The sequence below is a fragment of the Grammomys surdaster genome, unplaced genomic scaffold, assembly GCF_004785775.1.
Source record: "Grammomys surdaster isolate TR1022 unplaced genomic scaffold, NIH_TR_1.0 311, whole genome shotgun sequence".
Taxonomy (NCBI): Eukaryota; Metazoa; Chordata; class Mammalia; order Rodentia; family Muridae; genus Grammomys; species Grammomys surdaster.
The window spans coordinates 2121058-2138012 of NW_021604730.1; the positions used below are offsets into that span (position 1 = coordinate 2121058).

A 16955-nucleotide genomic window follows, 5' to 3' on the forward strand; every position below is an offset into this window, starting at 1 on the left:
AAGAAGCCCAGTATCTCTCTCTTCTTGATGTCTACTGATCCAGATGTAGACCTCTTGGCTTCTCTGGCACCATGTGTGCCTTGTCCTGCCATGGTGATAATGCAGCAAACCTCTGAACCTATAAGCCAGCCCCAATTAAATGTTTTCTTTTATAAAGAGTTCCCGTGGCCATGGTATCTTCACAACAGAAACCTCAAGACAGTATGACCTAGGCAGAATCCTTCAAGATTGTCTGACAAAAAGAATGACAAATTATAAGCCTAGAGGAGATTACAAAGGTATTAGAATTAGTATATCTAAACTCAGGAACAAATGAAAAAAAATGAGAAAGATTAAATAAAATCTGGAATAAAACTCAGTTGCAGTAGTGCATACCAGAAAGCCCAGCTGAGGCAGGAGCACTATAAGTCTGGCCATAGCAATTATCTTCAAAAAAGTCAGAATTTCATGGTAGCCAGGCAAGTAGTATCCTGGTTAGTTTTTCTTGTCAGCTTGATACACTGTAGAGCCACCTGGTTAAGAGAAAATCACAACTGAAGAACTGCCCAATCTGTACTGCCTAAGGTCATGTCCATGAAAGACTGTCTTAATGATTGACTTAAGAGAGCTCAGACCACTGTAGGTCAAACTCTTTCTAGTCAGGTAGGCCTAGGCAGTAAAAGAAAGCTATCTGACCATGTGATCAATGGGCAAGACTAGCAAGCAATATCCTCTGTGACTGCTGGATGTACTTGGGTGTGAGTTCATAATGCTGTATGGACTAGCAATCAGTCCTGCCTACACGTTCCTGCCCTACCATCTTGGTGATGGAAAGTGATCTGAATTGCATAGGATTGAGTAAGGTCCCTTGTCCTCTAAGTTGCTTTTGTTCAGAATGTTTTATCACAGGAACAGAGATCAATAGGGAGACATTTTTCTTCAGCAGTTTAACTGTTAGTAGGTTGCCTATGCTTACTTACATGGGCAGCACTGACTGGATGGACTCCGAGTTAAAGAGACATGAAGGTGGGAGGGGCTCGTGTTAGCAGGGTCCCAAGGGACTTGTGGGTGGATAGGATCAAGATTTTTGCATATATGTATGAAAATGAATAAAAAATTAAAAAAGAAAAACAAACAAAAGACAAGGCCAGAACATAAATAATATACCAGCATTGATTTCTTAGTTCTAACACATGAATTCATAATGTTAACAAATACTGGTAATGAGGAAGCAGTTCTGTATAGCTTTTTTACCAAGTTACTATCCTAAAAAAAAAAAAAACCTGAATAATTGGTTTACCAACTATACAAGTTAGTCTGACTTTTTATGAGACATAATGCTGAAATCTGTCATTAGACTCTGCTCTTCTGGTTTCTGCAAACACATTTTTAATTGCATGGTGCACTAACTTTCCATGATTGTGTGGTCTGCCTAGTGAGATGGTTCACTGGGTGAAAGTATGGGCCACTCAACAATATTAAGACTGATGGCCTGGAACCATCACAAAAGAGGAGAGAATGGACTCCACTAAGTTAATCTCTGATCTTCACTTTCATACTGTGGCAAGAGTAGCCCACCCCCCACACCATAGAAATTAATAACAAAACAAAAACAAAAAGGTGTTTTCTATTTTCTGAAAATCATACAGCTTCCAAGTTACCAAGTTAAAAAAAGCCACTATGGCACTTTTTATTTTAAAAATATGGTAACACCTGGGTCAAACAAAGCAGGCAGCAGAGCCCTCCTTATCTTCTACCTTCTGGAAGCTCCAATAGTAGCCCCACGTGCCAGGCAACAGGAAGGGGACACAGAATGACAGTAAATGCCTAATTATTTTTCCAACTGTGCCTAGATGGCCTTGTATTGACAACTTGTCTTAGATTCCAGTGGAAACATAAGAAACTTATTGTCATCACTGGATGACATTAAGTATCCGGTCCTGAGTGATTCTAGGGGTACACTGATACTCGACCACAGGGAGTAAGTGTGTAATGTACTAGTAGCAAGCATACACAAATGAAAGTTACCTCAAGTACTCCCAAATTGTTGTATTCTTGTTTTTTATGTTTGAGTCAGCACGATAAAGTGAACAGTGAAGAAAAGCTATTATGAGCTTAGAACATTCAGTCAGAGCTTACAACTTTCTAGTTTATTTCTAATAAACAACACATGATGGTTGACTCACAGATTTTATTTACATTTGTCTACAGTATCATTTCCTTACGAAATGAACTAGTACAGCTCAATTAAACCAAATCAAATCATAATCATCTGAACTGTTTGTAAACTCCTATTAGCTAAATTTATAATCTTGCATTTGCCTAGTACAGCTCAAGTTTTAAATACAGAAAGCACAAAAACAAACCAAGGCTAACACGTCGGATCTAGAAGATCTGGGCAACTCAGAAAGTCGACTTTCAAGAAGTCTGAGGCACAATTACAAGAGAGTAAGAGTTCGTGTGCAACCTACAGTAAATGCAGCAAGGAAAATAAGACAAAAAAACACAGGAAAGCTTGTAAAAATATTACCAAAATATTTCTACGTACGATATTTTGTTTTCATCTTTAGATCAGTTGAGAAGAAAAACACTCACTTTAAAATAAAAACATTTTGTTTGATCTGTCTACTAAACATCTTAGAAGGCTTTACTTATTTAAACTGCAGCAGACAAATACTAAAGGAGAAACAGGAAAAATAATTCCCTCACAAGGAGCCCCAGCACAACTGTTGTCCCTTATATACTTACCTTGCTTTTGCTGCTGAAGAGACTGTTAAGAGAAATCTTTTAACTTTTAAACCAGAGAACAAAATGGATCTCAAGTGACCAGATTTTAATTTGAGAAATAAAATTCTGAAAGCATTTTAAGCCATATGGTTTTTTTTTTCAGGTGAGGAGAAAAATGACTTTGCTTAAATTGTACAGAAATAAGAATTCTTCTGTTACTTAGATATCTACAATGTTGAAAATCAGACATCACAAGGCAAATGTTCACTTAAATTCATGTCTCTGTCAGCCTGTCACTGAGAAACAGGTTTCAAAAGCTTTCTTCAATTTGCTCATTAACTATGATTAAAATCCTTTATTGTTCAAGTACAATATTTGGTAACTAGATTTAGAGGATATCCACATTTCTTAAACTTTAAGACAGACATTTTGAAATAAGATGTGGTTAACCTTTTCCTTTTGTAATTTCTACAATCCTCTGTATTAAGAGGTGTAAAGCTGGTAAGAGACAATGATTCTAAGGCACCCTCAGCTTGTTCCCAGTTGTCAGCTTTGCAACATAGTTAACGTCTGGTAAGAAATTACTGGCACAAGTAAATAACATAACCAGGTTGACTACTACTCCCATATGAACATGAATTGGTTATTCCATCTAGCTTATTAGCTTTGCCCATGTGTCTGAAGTCCAGGCAAGCCCAGGCAACCCTGTTTCTGTCAATAGAACATTTAGAAATGAAAAGGACAAGGATTTAAAGTAGGAAACAAAAGTACTGCTATTGCTAGGATGGTTTTAAATGAAGCAAATGGTTGTAAATGAACAGAGAGCATTTATCTGGGGAACAGTATGGCTTAAAATGCAATTTACTTTCAGTTTCACAAATAAACACAGTTGTATTGTTTTGAAAAGCAATAAAGGCATGCACCTCTACTAGCAGATGTAGTACTTCTGACCAAATGAGACATCAACTTCCTAAAAAATATGCTTCATGCACTGTACTCAATGTTTTTTAAAGATGTAAATTTTAATACATTATTTCTTTTTTGAACTTGAACGGGAACCAGAATGGGTTGATCCGGAGGATGACCTGTGGTGCCTGTAAGACATAAGAGAGCAACACAATGTGTAAACAGCACTAAACCAAGTGTCTGTTTCTAAGACTGCAAACACCAGAGAAGAGCAGAGCAAACACTAGGTACCTTGATGCTCGCAGGAGCAGTTAAATCCTAAGATAGCTTATACACTTTTTGGATGTAAGCACAGAATTGGTGTGAATGTAAACTCTCTACAATTTAAGAATAGACTCATTTCAAATATAGCCACCTCTCAATTATTCAAGGTAATGAAGGGAAAGCCTTGAAAAAAGCTGATAATCACATACATGTACAAGGAAGGCACAGAATCCTGGTAACGTGTGATAAAATCAATGTTTGCTGTACCACAGAGAACACACTGTGGGGTCTCTATGGAACACAACAAGGCTTCTGGGTGCATGAGAAGGTACATTCAAAGCAATGAAGTTTTGGAAGTCTAGATCACATAAGGTGACTGTACAGTTAGTTAAAGTGCTAGAGTCATGCAGCCAATATGAGTAAGTCAGTATCAACCTGGGCAAAGTGGTGGTGTTCCGTAGGGGTTGGCCCTGGGCTCAGGGTTGTTTAATGTTTTCACCAATCACCTGGCTTATAGAATAGAGAACATGTGCATTAAGTTTAGATGACAACAAACTGGGGGGGGGGATAATATGTGGCTAAGATAAAAATTTGCTGTAGTGGTAGAATGGCAACAGAATGAATTTAACTTAAGTACAGAGTAATTTTCAACTAAAGAAACAATGCTCAGAAGAAGACTGGGTACAATCTTGAACTTCAAATGTGAAGGACATGTAATCCTGAGTAGGAATAACATGACCCCACCCTTTGAGGCCAGTCATCACCAGACTCTAATGATCCTTCTTTTCTCTCACAAGTTGAGAGAATATGGAAATTTTTCCAAGATTACAAATGAAGCCACAAATCATTACTAAGACATTGAAAACCAAGAGAAAATTAGTGAAACCAAGTAATCAAGTCTGTTACAGAAAAGGCTGACACATGACAAGTGCACTCTAGATATAGGGACCCAGAGAAGGTCCTTTCAAAAGAGAAAAATGGATCTGGACTGCAAGATGAAAAAAGTATTAGCTCCAAGGGCATGTAAAGAGCATAAAAGTCACGTGCTGCAGAAAAGCACTAACACATATTTAAGGGAGGACAGATCCCCATGATTTTGCAAGTTCATCCTGACTGTGTACCCTAGGATCCCTACCATCTCTAACATCTAGTTTTAAAAAACAAATACATGTAAATTATTTCAACATATAGCTTTTGGGTTATGATCTTTAAAAACACAAAAATAACCGAGAGTTGGCTATAATATACATGGAAATAAAATTTGAACAATAAAATGATCAGAGAATAGTCTGTCCTGTAACATTTCCTAAGTTAATAAACAGGCTAACCAAAGTAATCAGAATTTTGAAGTTTAAAGATAAAAATTTAAAGAACAAAGGAGAAAGAACTCTAACCCTTTCCTACAGAGTCCACCTCTGAAATGCACATAAGAACACCCATTCTTATTCTACAGAAACCCAAACCTTTCGGGCGACCGTGATCTCGTTCGTCTTTTTTTGCGAACAGCTGGTGAAGAAGGTCTAGAGCGACTCCTCTTCCTGTCTCTTTCAGGAGATGATGAAGAACTCGAGTAAGATCTTTTTCTTGGGGAAGAAGAGCCCCTGTGGGATCTGGAGCTGGATCTTCATTGATTGAGAGACAAAGCAGACGTTCCATTAAAGGCAGAAGTAGACTGTCCAGTCCCAAAAGCAAACAGGATTGTGACTATGAGGACTTTACAAGGGAATACTTACTGCTTACTCAGCAGAAGACTTCTGGGCCAACCATGAACATGTTCTATTTATACATAATCATTTCATCTTTAAAACATTCTGAATATTTACCCTTGGTAATTAAAAAGTAGTTTACTGAATTAAGAAAGAATATTTTTATAATTGCTTATAGTGTTCCAATTTAAAGAATACGAACAGTGAAATCAAAAGGTAACTTCAATTCTGTGGTGACTTTATAGTCAGAAAACAGACCCTTCCATTTGTTGAGAAAATCCATTTTATATAAGGCTTGCTGAAGACAACTTAACCTCTTACGGGTAAGGTGCTACAGACAACTGAGGGGCATGACCCAGAAAAAGAACACCAAACTGCAAAGTAGTCAATGAAAACAGCAACTCTAAAATGTGACTGGTGCTGAGAACTGTGCTATGAAGTATGAAGTGGTAACATTCACATATTTTAGGTGGAAGTAAATGTGCCATTTAAAAAGCAAATATATCTTCATTTACATATTCTAGTTGAAGGAATTTAGCTCAAACTTCCCAAAAAATTCACCTTTGGGCTTAAAATAAAATGAGAAAGCCCAAAAGGAGAATTCTTTGGAAAGTTGTAAGCAATTAAATGTTTGGGAAGGATATGAAGGCTGTTCTATAAACCTGAGTCCTACAGTTCCCAGAGGGACCACACCAAGACTCCACAGTCTGAAGTGAGCACCAACAGTTAATGACATAAGAAAGAAACCTTTGCTCTACTGGACACTGGTCAGTGAGTGCACCATCACTCCTCTCCTCAAGGAGACTCAATGGTAGCTGCCCTCGAATGTTAGAATGGGCTCAAGTAAGCCTTTATCCAGAAGAGTTGTTAGGAAACGTCAATTTGAATCCCAAAGTGGGATTTTAGAGGCTTTCGTATAAATGCTGTGTGCCTGTAGTAGACAACAACACAGTGACTAAACATAAAGGCAGCATACTGAGCAAGTACAGAAAAGTCTTTCAAGAAAGCAAACACCTTAGTGCTCCTTTGCTTCTTTAATCAATCACTTTCCTTTGAAATGTTCACAGCATCCTACATGACTTAGTTTTAAGAAGGATGTTTGTTACACAGGTTGATTTATAATAGTCTTTAATGTCAGGGAGATGGAGTAAACACATAAAGCACTCATTAGAAACTGGGAAAAAATAGGCAAACCTGTTGTAAATATTTGCCTGAAATACAAAATCTGTTTTGAAGCTATATGATGGACTGGTTGGTCTTCCTCTCAGCAATAACTTCTCATTTGTGTCTCAAATTTAAATTAACGGTAAACAAACATAATCTTCATGTACTAGGTATCTTGTGGAGTAACTTGGCTTCACCTTACTACATTACATATCTTAGCTATATATGCAAGCCCCATCCCCTTTAATCAACCATGGAAATGTCTTGGCACACTGTGCAGTGGAAACCTTTTGTGGTGAGATTAAGCTGAGGCAGGTGCATTAGATTCCCAGTGCTACAATAGACTTGACAAATAGAAGCAGAGAAGCAGCGGAGCCATCTGAAGCCTGTGAGCACTCTCCTCTGCTGTACAGAGGTGCTACCTCATTCACCTTGATTTCGAACCACGGGATCTGGAATGTTCTCTGGAACCGGAGTGAGACCTGGACTGCGAGCTGGAAGAACTTCTTGAACGGGACCTGGAACAACACGGAAGCATTTTTTTCCCCTAGGACCATATTTTTGAGCTTTGTGATATGAACACTGAAAGAAAGACATATATTAAGAGTGCATTTTTCACATAAAAAGGTGTCTATGGAAGATATGCATTTTCGAAAGCATTGAAACAAAGCTTTTTACTGCAATAAAGACTAAGTTAAAAAAAAAAAATCAATGATCACTTTCCAAGCCTAATTAAACTACCAAAAGTGAAGTAACAAGAACCAGTTCACTATAGACAATGTTACATTTACATTTAAATTCTCCAGTGCTCTTTTCATTTTCATTTGAAAACCTATTTCCAGTGTCTAGTAGGCAGAAAACCCTAATTGCATCACATTTTGATGTCTAGTCTTCATTTGTAGAGAGTTAAAGATTCAGCAACTCAGTGTTTTATATCAATTGCATTACTAAGAGACTATAGAGCTAAGGGAAGTATAGCCCTCACTCTCTGAAAACCACAAATGACATCCCCGACACCATTTTTAGTCTGTTCCCACAGAGAGACTATCACAATTATCTCAGAATCAACTTTTTTGGGGGTGGGGGGAGAGACTAGGAATTGAGCCTAGAGCCCCATACATGCTAAACAAGACTATCACTGAGGTATATTTTCCTGATCCTCAACACTAGAACTTTCAGGCTTCACAGTACTAATTAAGTAACTGGCAACATATTTTATTCTTAAATATCATTAAAAAGTTGACCATTCATGAGTGTTAAGCCATATAAAAGCATTGTTTAGTTTTAATTATAGTATCAAACGCTTTCAACATCTTCATATCTTGGACTCTCTGGAAGCATTAGCATTATGATTAGATTTATTCTCTATTCAGAAGACTGACACCAAAATAAACTATTTCAAAAATTGTGTGTCATTTATGCTCAGAAAAATCTAAAAACCAAACGTTACCATATTGAAATAAGTTTCCACTTTACTTAACAATACCTGAACATAGACTACCTACTTAGATATACGTTGCTTACACAGTGCTTTTGAACTTAAGGTACTCTAGTCAAAGCCAAAAGGGTGACACAGAACAGGCAACTTCTAAGGTTTAGAATTTCTAAAAATACAGAGCAGTATTTGCAGGATACAAAGATAAAGTGTTGCTAAGGTGACTTCATTTAAATATTTAAAATAAAGAGCTTATTTAAATTAAATAGTAAAAAGTTAGATACTGACATTTTGACTGGTGTTACCCTTGGCCTGCACCCGTTTACCTGGACCTGGACCTTGAACTTGAGGGGGAGGATGAGCGTGATGAAGACCTTGAGTGAGACGATCGTGACTTTGAGCGGCTCCGCCTATTGCTTTTCTTTTTGTTACTGTCTTCTTCTTCACTGGCATCAAGATTATATTTTGAGAGATCAGCATCATCCTCATCCTCGTCCTGATGAAATTTTAATTCCATTTAGACATTGATGTATTAATACTATCTATCCAAAAGGATAAATATTTATCCATAAAAAAGGACAAACATTTTCAGATGGGTCTGTTACCAAATTTTAATGCAAGCTTATTTTCAATTTGAGAGTTCATCCACTAAAATCATTTGATAGACAATTCAGACAGGCTCCTAGAAGTCACCCCACTGATTCTTATATACCAAACTGTCAGCAATTTTCAGTTCTGTCAGGAGTCCTTGGTCTACCACTACCACCACCAGCCTTAGTTTAGAATACTGTTTTCTGTCCTCTGAATTACAACAACCATTTGCTTGGTTCTGTGCACCTAATGCTACAATGTGCTGACACTCATCACTCTGAAGAACAGAGTTTGTTCCTGAACACCACCATCTGAGGTACAGTTTCAGCCCCATTCACTTTCTATTCATATTTCCCTCAATGCCTTTCTTGCCAGATGCTGTTCTAGACACTGAGGATATTGGGTGGAACACACATACATAAAGCTACCAATAAGACATTTTCAAAAAATTGCAAATACATTCAAGAAAACAAAGCCAAAGCCAGAGGGACCAGGGCAGGAAAAGGTATGAAAGCTATTTTAGAAAGGAGAAAGATAATTTGAAAACTGTTCAGGAACAAACCTGGAACAAGTACCTGGCTCCTCCATGAGGATGTAGGTCAACAATGATCCAGGTTTCAAAAGCATCTTGTGCTTGAGAACAGTTACAGTAACATAAAGGAGAAAGGAGAGGACAGGGAACATTAATTACCTCATCTAGCTTATATTTAGATAGATCTTCATCCTCATCCTCTTCTTCTCCCTCTGATTCTTTATCTTCGACTTCCTTTAATATAGACGCAGGACCAACTGCTTTCCCCCTGTATTTTTTCTTTTTACGTCCAAACTAGAGAAAAAAATTCAAAATATTAATACAGGCTGAAAACACATAAAAATATTTTCAAAACCTATTTGTATCCCTGTGGAAAGGCAGATGTGGATATGTGAGCCTGTAATCCCTGCACTTGTGTGTAGAGGTGGAGATTCTCCCACTAGTCAGTCAGTCCAGCCAATGGTTGAGTTATAGGTTCAATGAGAAATATGACCCTACATCCTCTACAGATGCACACAAGGGCACATGCACCCCCTCTACTGAACTCGCACATCCATGCACATACAGCTTTTCTGAACTGCAGGAATTTTTTTTTAACATTTCTCTAACTTAAAATGTACACATCTGAGAGCTTACCTCATCATATTCCCCATCAGATTCTTCTCTTTCTATATATTCAACATTCTCTCTTTCATTAAAACCACCTCCATATCCTTTAAAAAGAGAGTATAAATTGCTGTAACAACTCAACAAAATTATGCTCACTTTTCCCAGCTAACACAAAATGAAAATCTAATAAATGATGGTCATTTACATAACTAATCACTAATCGTTTACAAGTTAAAAACTATAATAGAAAACAAGTCAGATCTACTTTAGTTGTAAAGCACAGCAGTCCCTACAGATGTTTACAACCTAAAACATTCCCATGACAAGTTGTCGTTCATGAAATATATACACAAAACTTTTTTCTGCTATGACAAAATTTTACAAGGAATTTCTTCTCCATTATAATTCTTCCAGATTTTGGGCTATTAATTAAGTACCATGGGTTAAACTTAAATTAGGTAACACAGACTTTGAAGGTAGGGTTAAGATGAACAAAGTGACAGGAAGCATACACCTGAGGGGCACATCCTAATGTGGGCAGTACTCATCACAAGACACAGATCTCTTCAAGAAGCTATGTCGTAGGAGGAAACCTCACATTCAGTTATAATATAATGAATTTGACAGTTACATCACAATGTAAGATAAACAGCTGTATAGGCAGTTCAAAGAAATTTGATATTGTTACTTAAGACTTTGGCTTTAGAAGAAAATATACAGTAAACAAAGGAAAGAGGGTTCAAAGAAGGTTCTTCAAGAGTCCAAACCCAGTGGTACGATGGTATGTAGAATAATATAGGGAGACAAAGAGCACCGAGAGGAAGGAGACAATCAGGGCAGCACTTGCAGAAGGCAAAGCTGTCTCTGGGAGTTAAGAGATGGAATCCAAGGGATGAAATAGAACACCTAGGAAGTTAGGTAGTAAGGCTCTTGAACATCAAGAATTATAAATAAATGAACAACCAAACAAATGCGGGTAAAGAAAATTTGGAAGGACTTGATCCAAAAGATCTACCTACCATTAGACCTCTGATTTCCCCAAAATCAAACAGAGACAGTGGTATGAACTTAGAACAGGCAAACGAGGGAAGCAGTTTTACCTACTCAGGAACCTTGCATGCTGAATATGTGCACTGTCTTTGACAATGGTTGGGTTAATTGCTGGCAATAGAAAAATTATATTCTGCTGAGGTTCTCCACTGACATACAGAAACAAGTTCGTGATTACTTAATTCAACAATTACCATATATCATCCACACAATTACTAGTTTTTGGGACCCACTCTCAAGCAAGCCCAAGAGTTGACACTTTCATGGTTATTTGACAATATGATGCTCTTACAAGAAGTACTATACACCTGAGTCACAGGACATGGGAGCAATCAAGCTGGTACTGATGCGAAAGCTTTATCCTTACTGGCTAATTTCATAGTGCTTGAAGGTTCTATGTACACTACTAAGGGAAGAAAGGTAATCAACAGTCTTCACTCAGCTGCAAATCCTGCCTTTCCAGAGAAGTGCACTGGTACAACATGGTACACCATGTTATGGAAAAAAACAAATTCTGATTGGATTTAAAGCTCTCTACAGAAGACAGACTTAAGCATGGCAGCATTAACAGGGCAAAAATATTCCATGGCAGGTAGATCACAGATACTGGAAGGAGCCTGACACAATGATACTGGTAAATGGACACAGTGAAGGGACACGTGCACCTGTGTTCTTATCTTTATACCCACAGACAAGTGCATCTCCTAACCATCACCAGAGAAGCTTCTTTTCCCAGGAGTTGGAGATTAATACAGAAGCCAACAGCCAAGCAATGTGCAGTCAATGTGTGGAATGCTTAGCTCTGAATGGCACATCTATACCATATCCTTTCCTTTAAGGCTGGTGATCCCCAAAAGGGCATGGAAAGATTTTAAAAGCTGGGGGAGTGAGGTACATGGTGGTTAATAGCTGGACCACTGTTAGCACACAAACTTATAGTGGCTATGACTATGTGTACAAAGACATTCTAACAAGGTCAAGGGGCCAAAGTTCCAGCATAAACTGGGCAGGGTCTATAAAGTCCCATTCAAGCTGGGATATTATTGGCAATTGAAGGCTATCAGGAGGCAATGTAAGCTTCATGCCATGAAAGCTACCCATGCTCCAGTAGATAGATGGTCCTATACTTACACATATACAGCCAGCACTAACTGTACTCAGTGGTTTAAAAAGAGAGGGGAGAGGGGAGATATTGATTGAAATATTGACATGAAATTGAAGAGGGAACATGTAGTAGGGTTAGGAGAAAAACTGGATGTGAGGGAATGTCAGTCTTATGAATTTGATCAAAACACACATGCACACATAAAATTCTTAAAACAGTAAAAAGAAAAATGCAAACAAAACAACAACAAAAAAGATTTTAGTTTTATGCTTTGTAATTTGTAGCTATACGTTTCTCTAACATCTAAAATGTGGCGAATATTAAGAATTAATTTTTAAGCTGGGCAGTGGTGGCGCACGCCTTTAATCCCAGCACTTGGGAGGCAGAGGCAGGCAGATTTCTGAGTTTGAGGCCAGCCTGGTCTACAGAGTGAGTTCCAGGACAGACAGCTAGGGCTATACAGAGAAACCCTGTCTCGAAAAACCAAAAAAAAAAAAGATTTAAGTTTTAAGCTTTATAGGATGTCTTTAAAACATCCTTTACCACCAAGTGGCGGTGGTGCACGCCTTTAATCCCAGCACTTGGGAGGCAGAGGCAGGCGGATTTCTCAGTTCAAGGCCAGCCTGGTCTATAGAGTGAGTTCCAGGACAGCAAGGGCTGCAGAGAGAAACCCTGTCTTGAGAAAAAAAAAAAAAAAAAAAAAGTCCTTTACCTTTCTGTCACACTAGAATATATGCTATTGCTTTATCATTACTAACTACCATGCACCCACCAAGCAAAGGAGGCAGAAAAGCATTTATGGAAGTATCCCAGAACCCTAAATGCTAGTGTAAGGCTGCCAAACACTACTTCATAAATTGAAACTATTACATAAAAAAAATTTTGAGTGCTAAGGGAAAAAAAACAAACAGTAAATAGGGTGTGGTGGTACATGCTTATAATACCAGCACACAGGATGAGGCAGAAGCTGAGAGGTGAAAGCTATTCTTGGTTATATATTGAGTCTGAGGCCATCTAGGGCTCATACAGAACACACACACACAATTGATAGATTCCCTTTTTTCCTATATTCTCGAGAAAGTAGTGTAATTCTACTTACCTGTTCTTTCTTCTAATTTAGCATACTTTGGAGTATTACACATGTTACACTCTGATCTTCTAGCCCAATTCACATTACTGCAACTACAATTATAAAACAAAACCAAAAGACATTAAACCAGAAGGCCGCTAAACACCGAAAAAACATTCAAAACATTATGGTGAAATAATTAGTACAAAGTAATGTTCACTAAGGAATAATGGAAATTAAATTAAAAAAATCTATTCAATATAAATTATACCGAGAAGTGATATAATGCTTTAATCAAAGGTTCCATGTCCTATCATCTCTGAATCTACCTTACAGAGTATGGTCTCACTTTTCACAAATATGTTTGCTATTCTTAGTCCCCTCTAAGAAAGCCTTTGCAGCCCACTAAATCCTGTGACTTAGTTTGTAAGGCAACTTCCCTGTACAGGTTCAAGGTCTGTCTACAGGACTAGGACTTTATGTAAGATGCTTTTCTGGTCTAGTGCTCTTTCATATATGTAGGATTTATTTACATAGCACAAAATGTGGAGATTGAGAAAATCAGTACAAAATGAAATCTGAACTTGAAAGAAAAAAATACTGTATTTTTTTTAAAAGCTGTCATGTGGCTGCTGGGAATGGAACTTGCGTCCTCAGGAAGAGCATTCTTAAGGGCTAACCACCTCTCCAGCCTAAAAGGCAACGATAAAAAAAAAAAAAAAATAAAAATCTAACCAGAAGCAATTTTTATTGAAGGCAACTTACGATTTTTCAAGTTACTTCCATATTATAAAAGAGACAAAAAGTAAAAACAAAACAAAATCCCAAATTGTGCAATTATTTAGGAAAATGTAGACCACTGTATCTTCAATGTCCCCCAGCCTTCTGGTTATCAGCTCATTAAACACTACCACAGCAACCACTGGTAACACCCCTAAGAGATATCACTTAAAATTTCCCTTTCATTATACTTAGACCTAGACCAATAAATGTTTGAGTTAAAATGGCATAACGTCTTGTCACATAATTAGCAAGAGTTCATCATGTTAATGAGTGGTGATTGGAATATTTGTTGCAGTAACAGACAGCAATATGAAGCACATACGTTTTGCATTGCCAATCATTGGCACTAAATAAGCCCCGGCTCTTCTCTGCCAGTGTCTTTCCTATTTCTGTTCCCCCAGCTTTCATCATCTTGGCCTCAGTTGTCTTCTCTGCAAACAAAAAAAAAAGATAAATCCTAGGAAATAAAGAAATGATCTGCAAATACAGCATTAAGAGAATTGTTCGTTAGCACTCACCTCGACCACATCTGTTACAGCTGGTTCTCCTAGCAAAGTTTACATTTCCACACCTGAAAATAAAACAAGAAGCACTTAAAGTAGTAATTTCTAGATACTTATAAGAATGTTTACAGGTTACTGTCCTCATTACACCCGGAACATAGAACAAGCTTATCTCATCATGTTACTATCAACATCAGCGGGGAGAAACAAGAGCTGGTTAAAAATCTCAGCCTTGTGCTTACAGCTATGGGAATCATATCAGGATCCAAACCTTGTTATCTTCAGACTAGCATGTATCGTTAGTTACATAAAAATCCTTTGTTCCAAAGTGTCAACAGACTCTTCTATAACAATTAGACAAGATACCAGAGAGATTAAAAAAAAAAAAAAAAGGGTCGGGCGGTGGTGGTGCACGCCTTTAATCCCAGCACTTGGGAGGCAGAGGCAGGCGGATTTCTGAGTTCAAGGCCAGCCTGGTCTACAGAGTGAGTTCCAGGACGGCAAGGGCTACACAGAGAAACCCTATCTCGAAAAAACAAACAAACAAACAAACAAAAAAAACAAAAGCAAAAAAAAAAAAAAGGATTTTTTTTTTCCAATACAAGTAATAAATATGGTGAGTTTTAAAAGAAGCATAAAATTTCAAGCTGGGTAGTGGCAGCACAAACCTCTAATCACAGCACTTGTGAGCCAGAGGGAGGCAGACCTCTGTGAGTTCCAGAACAACCCTGGCTACACAGAGAAACTCTGTCTAGAAGAATAAATAAATAAATAAATAAATATCACAACATCCTAGGGATGGATCCACCAGGAAAGAACACGTACAGAAGGACTCCAGAGAATTGAGTAAATGTTCTCTGAGAGGTTGAAAGTGGGATGATAACAAAAAGACTGGCTATATTAATTAACAAAAAACATAATTAAATAGTAAAGAAATTAGAGTAATTATAGTATTTATCAAATCTAAAACTGCAAGGAACAAGAAACAACCACAAGAAGCAGAAAAAGTGTAACCTTATGACATTATATATTTAAGTTTTTATACATTTACACGACTATAGTATTATCAGTTAAAGCACGAATTTTATGCTTAAGAAACAAAAAAAGAAGTCACCACTCGATCTAAAAAAAAAAAAAAAAAAGAATGAGATAAACAAGTGGGAGACTAAACTGAATGACTCCATACAACTTTAAGGTCGCTTTTCTCTGTTAAAAGATACACACTTTTCAAGTAACACTGAAAATATAGTCTGAAAACTGTCTCCTTGATTTATATATTCAATGGAAACAACATTTTGTTTCAGCTGAGTTTAGGTATACAGTACTTTGAAGGAAGAATCCTCAGAAAACATGGGTGTTTTCAGTAAGAACATAGAGCGCATTTTCTAAGAGTCACGTAGAAGGTAGAGGCCGGTGTCTTAATGGCTGAAGGGTTCCAAAGTGTCACACAGTTCCCTGCAGTGTCAGCCCAAGACGATCTCGGCTCTAGTCTGATGACTTGGGTGTGCTTTAAGCCTGATAACATCAGTCAGATCCCAACCAAGTGAATATGAGTGACATCATTTCCTTGCTCTCCAATACACTCACTAACCCATGTTATTTCGGTGTTCACTGTAATCGAGCAATGTATTTTCTAGCAAAGGTAATTCAAGCTAGACGCTCTGCAGTAGATAGAACTAACAGTAAACCCGGGCTTCCTTCAGCTTTGGCTCTGGCTTTCCAAGAACACGAGCTGGTACATCACTTTAAAAAAAAATATCGACACCTATTGAGTATCTATCTGATCTCCGTGGACATAAGCGGAACACACCGGCTTCCCGGCCACATACGCGCCCAGGCCTCCTGCCTCTTCTCGGCAATTGAGTGAGAAAAGCCAAGTCACTGGGGACCGTCAGCAGGCCCGAAGGCACGGCGGCCAGAGGGAGGGAGGGAGGGAGAGTGAGCGGCCCCGGCAGAGCTCGGAGCAGGGCCACTGAGCTGAGAGCTCAGCTCCGCGCGGGGTCACGTGCGGGCCGCCCGCGACCGCTCAAGGCCGGCGGCGACCGCCCCGCCGTCCCCACAAAGGCCGCGGCCCCGTCGCCACCCTCACAGGGACCTCCCCGCCACCCCCGGCCCCACGCCATCCCGCCGCGCTCACTTTTTGTCAGGGCAGATCCAGTCCCCGTCACTGACTCGGAAATTCTTGGTCGACATCTTGGACGCCAGCAGCAGTGCCGCCCGCAGCGACGTCCCCACCGGAGCCGCGGGGCCTCGCGCCGGGCTGTCCGCGCGCCGCCGGACCCGCCCTTCCCTGGGGGTGGGGGAGAACGCAGAGAGCCCGGCCGCAAGCCTGGAGCAGCGGTGCGGAGATGACGCCCGAGAGCCAGCAGCCCGTTCTGGGGCTCTGCCTCGATGCGGCCTTACCGCGTTCCTGAGCAGGCGTTGAGAGGACAGCCCGACCCGACAGCCATCGCAGAAGCGCTCGCAGCAGGCCGAAGGACCCTAGAGAAAGGCATTTCCGCTTCCGGGGCGGGGCTATGGTGCAGAGGCGGA

At 39.0% G+C, this 16955-nt stretch overlaps 1 protein-coding gene across 2 annotated transcripts; it reads right to left on the reverse strand.

Moving 5' to 3' along the window:
- Positions 1 to 2153: 2153 nt before the first annotated feature.
- Zranb2 (zinc finger RANBP2-type containing 2) lies at positions 2154 to 16864 on the reverse strand. 2 transcript variants are annotated; one of them, XM_028777583.1, is made up of 11 exons: positions 16561 to 16864; positions 14439 to 14491; positions 14243 to 14351; positions 13168 to 13250; positions 9941 to 10017; positions 9464 to 9598; positions 8508 to 8677; positions 7178 to 7264; positions 5340 to 5498; positions 4312 to 4386; positions 2154 to 3800 (listed from the first exon to the last, which is right to left on the reverse strand). In XM_028777583.1, exons 1-10 carry the CDS (start codon positions 16614 to 16616, stop codon positions 4353 to 4355), a joined length of 963 nt encoding a protein of 320 aa, XP_028633416.1. In that variant the 5' UTR covers positions 16617 to 16864; the 3' UTR covers positions 2154 to 3800; positions 4312 to 4352. The 2 variants fall into 2 exon arrangements, with proteins under 2 accessions (XP_028633416.1, XP_028633415.1); XM_028777582.1 differs by lacking the exon at positions 4312 to 4386.
- Between the last annotated feature and the right edge of the window lie 91 nt (positions 16865 to 16955).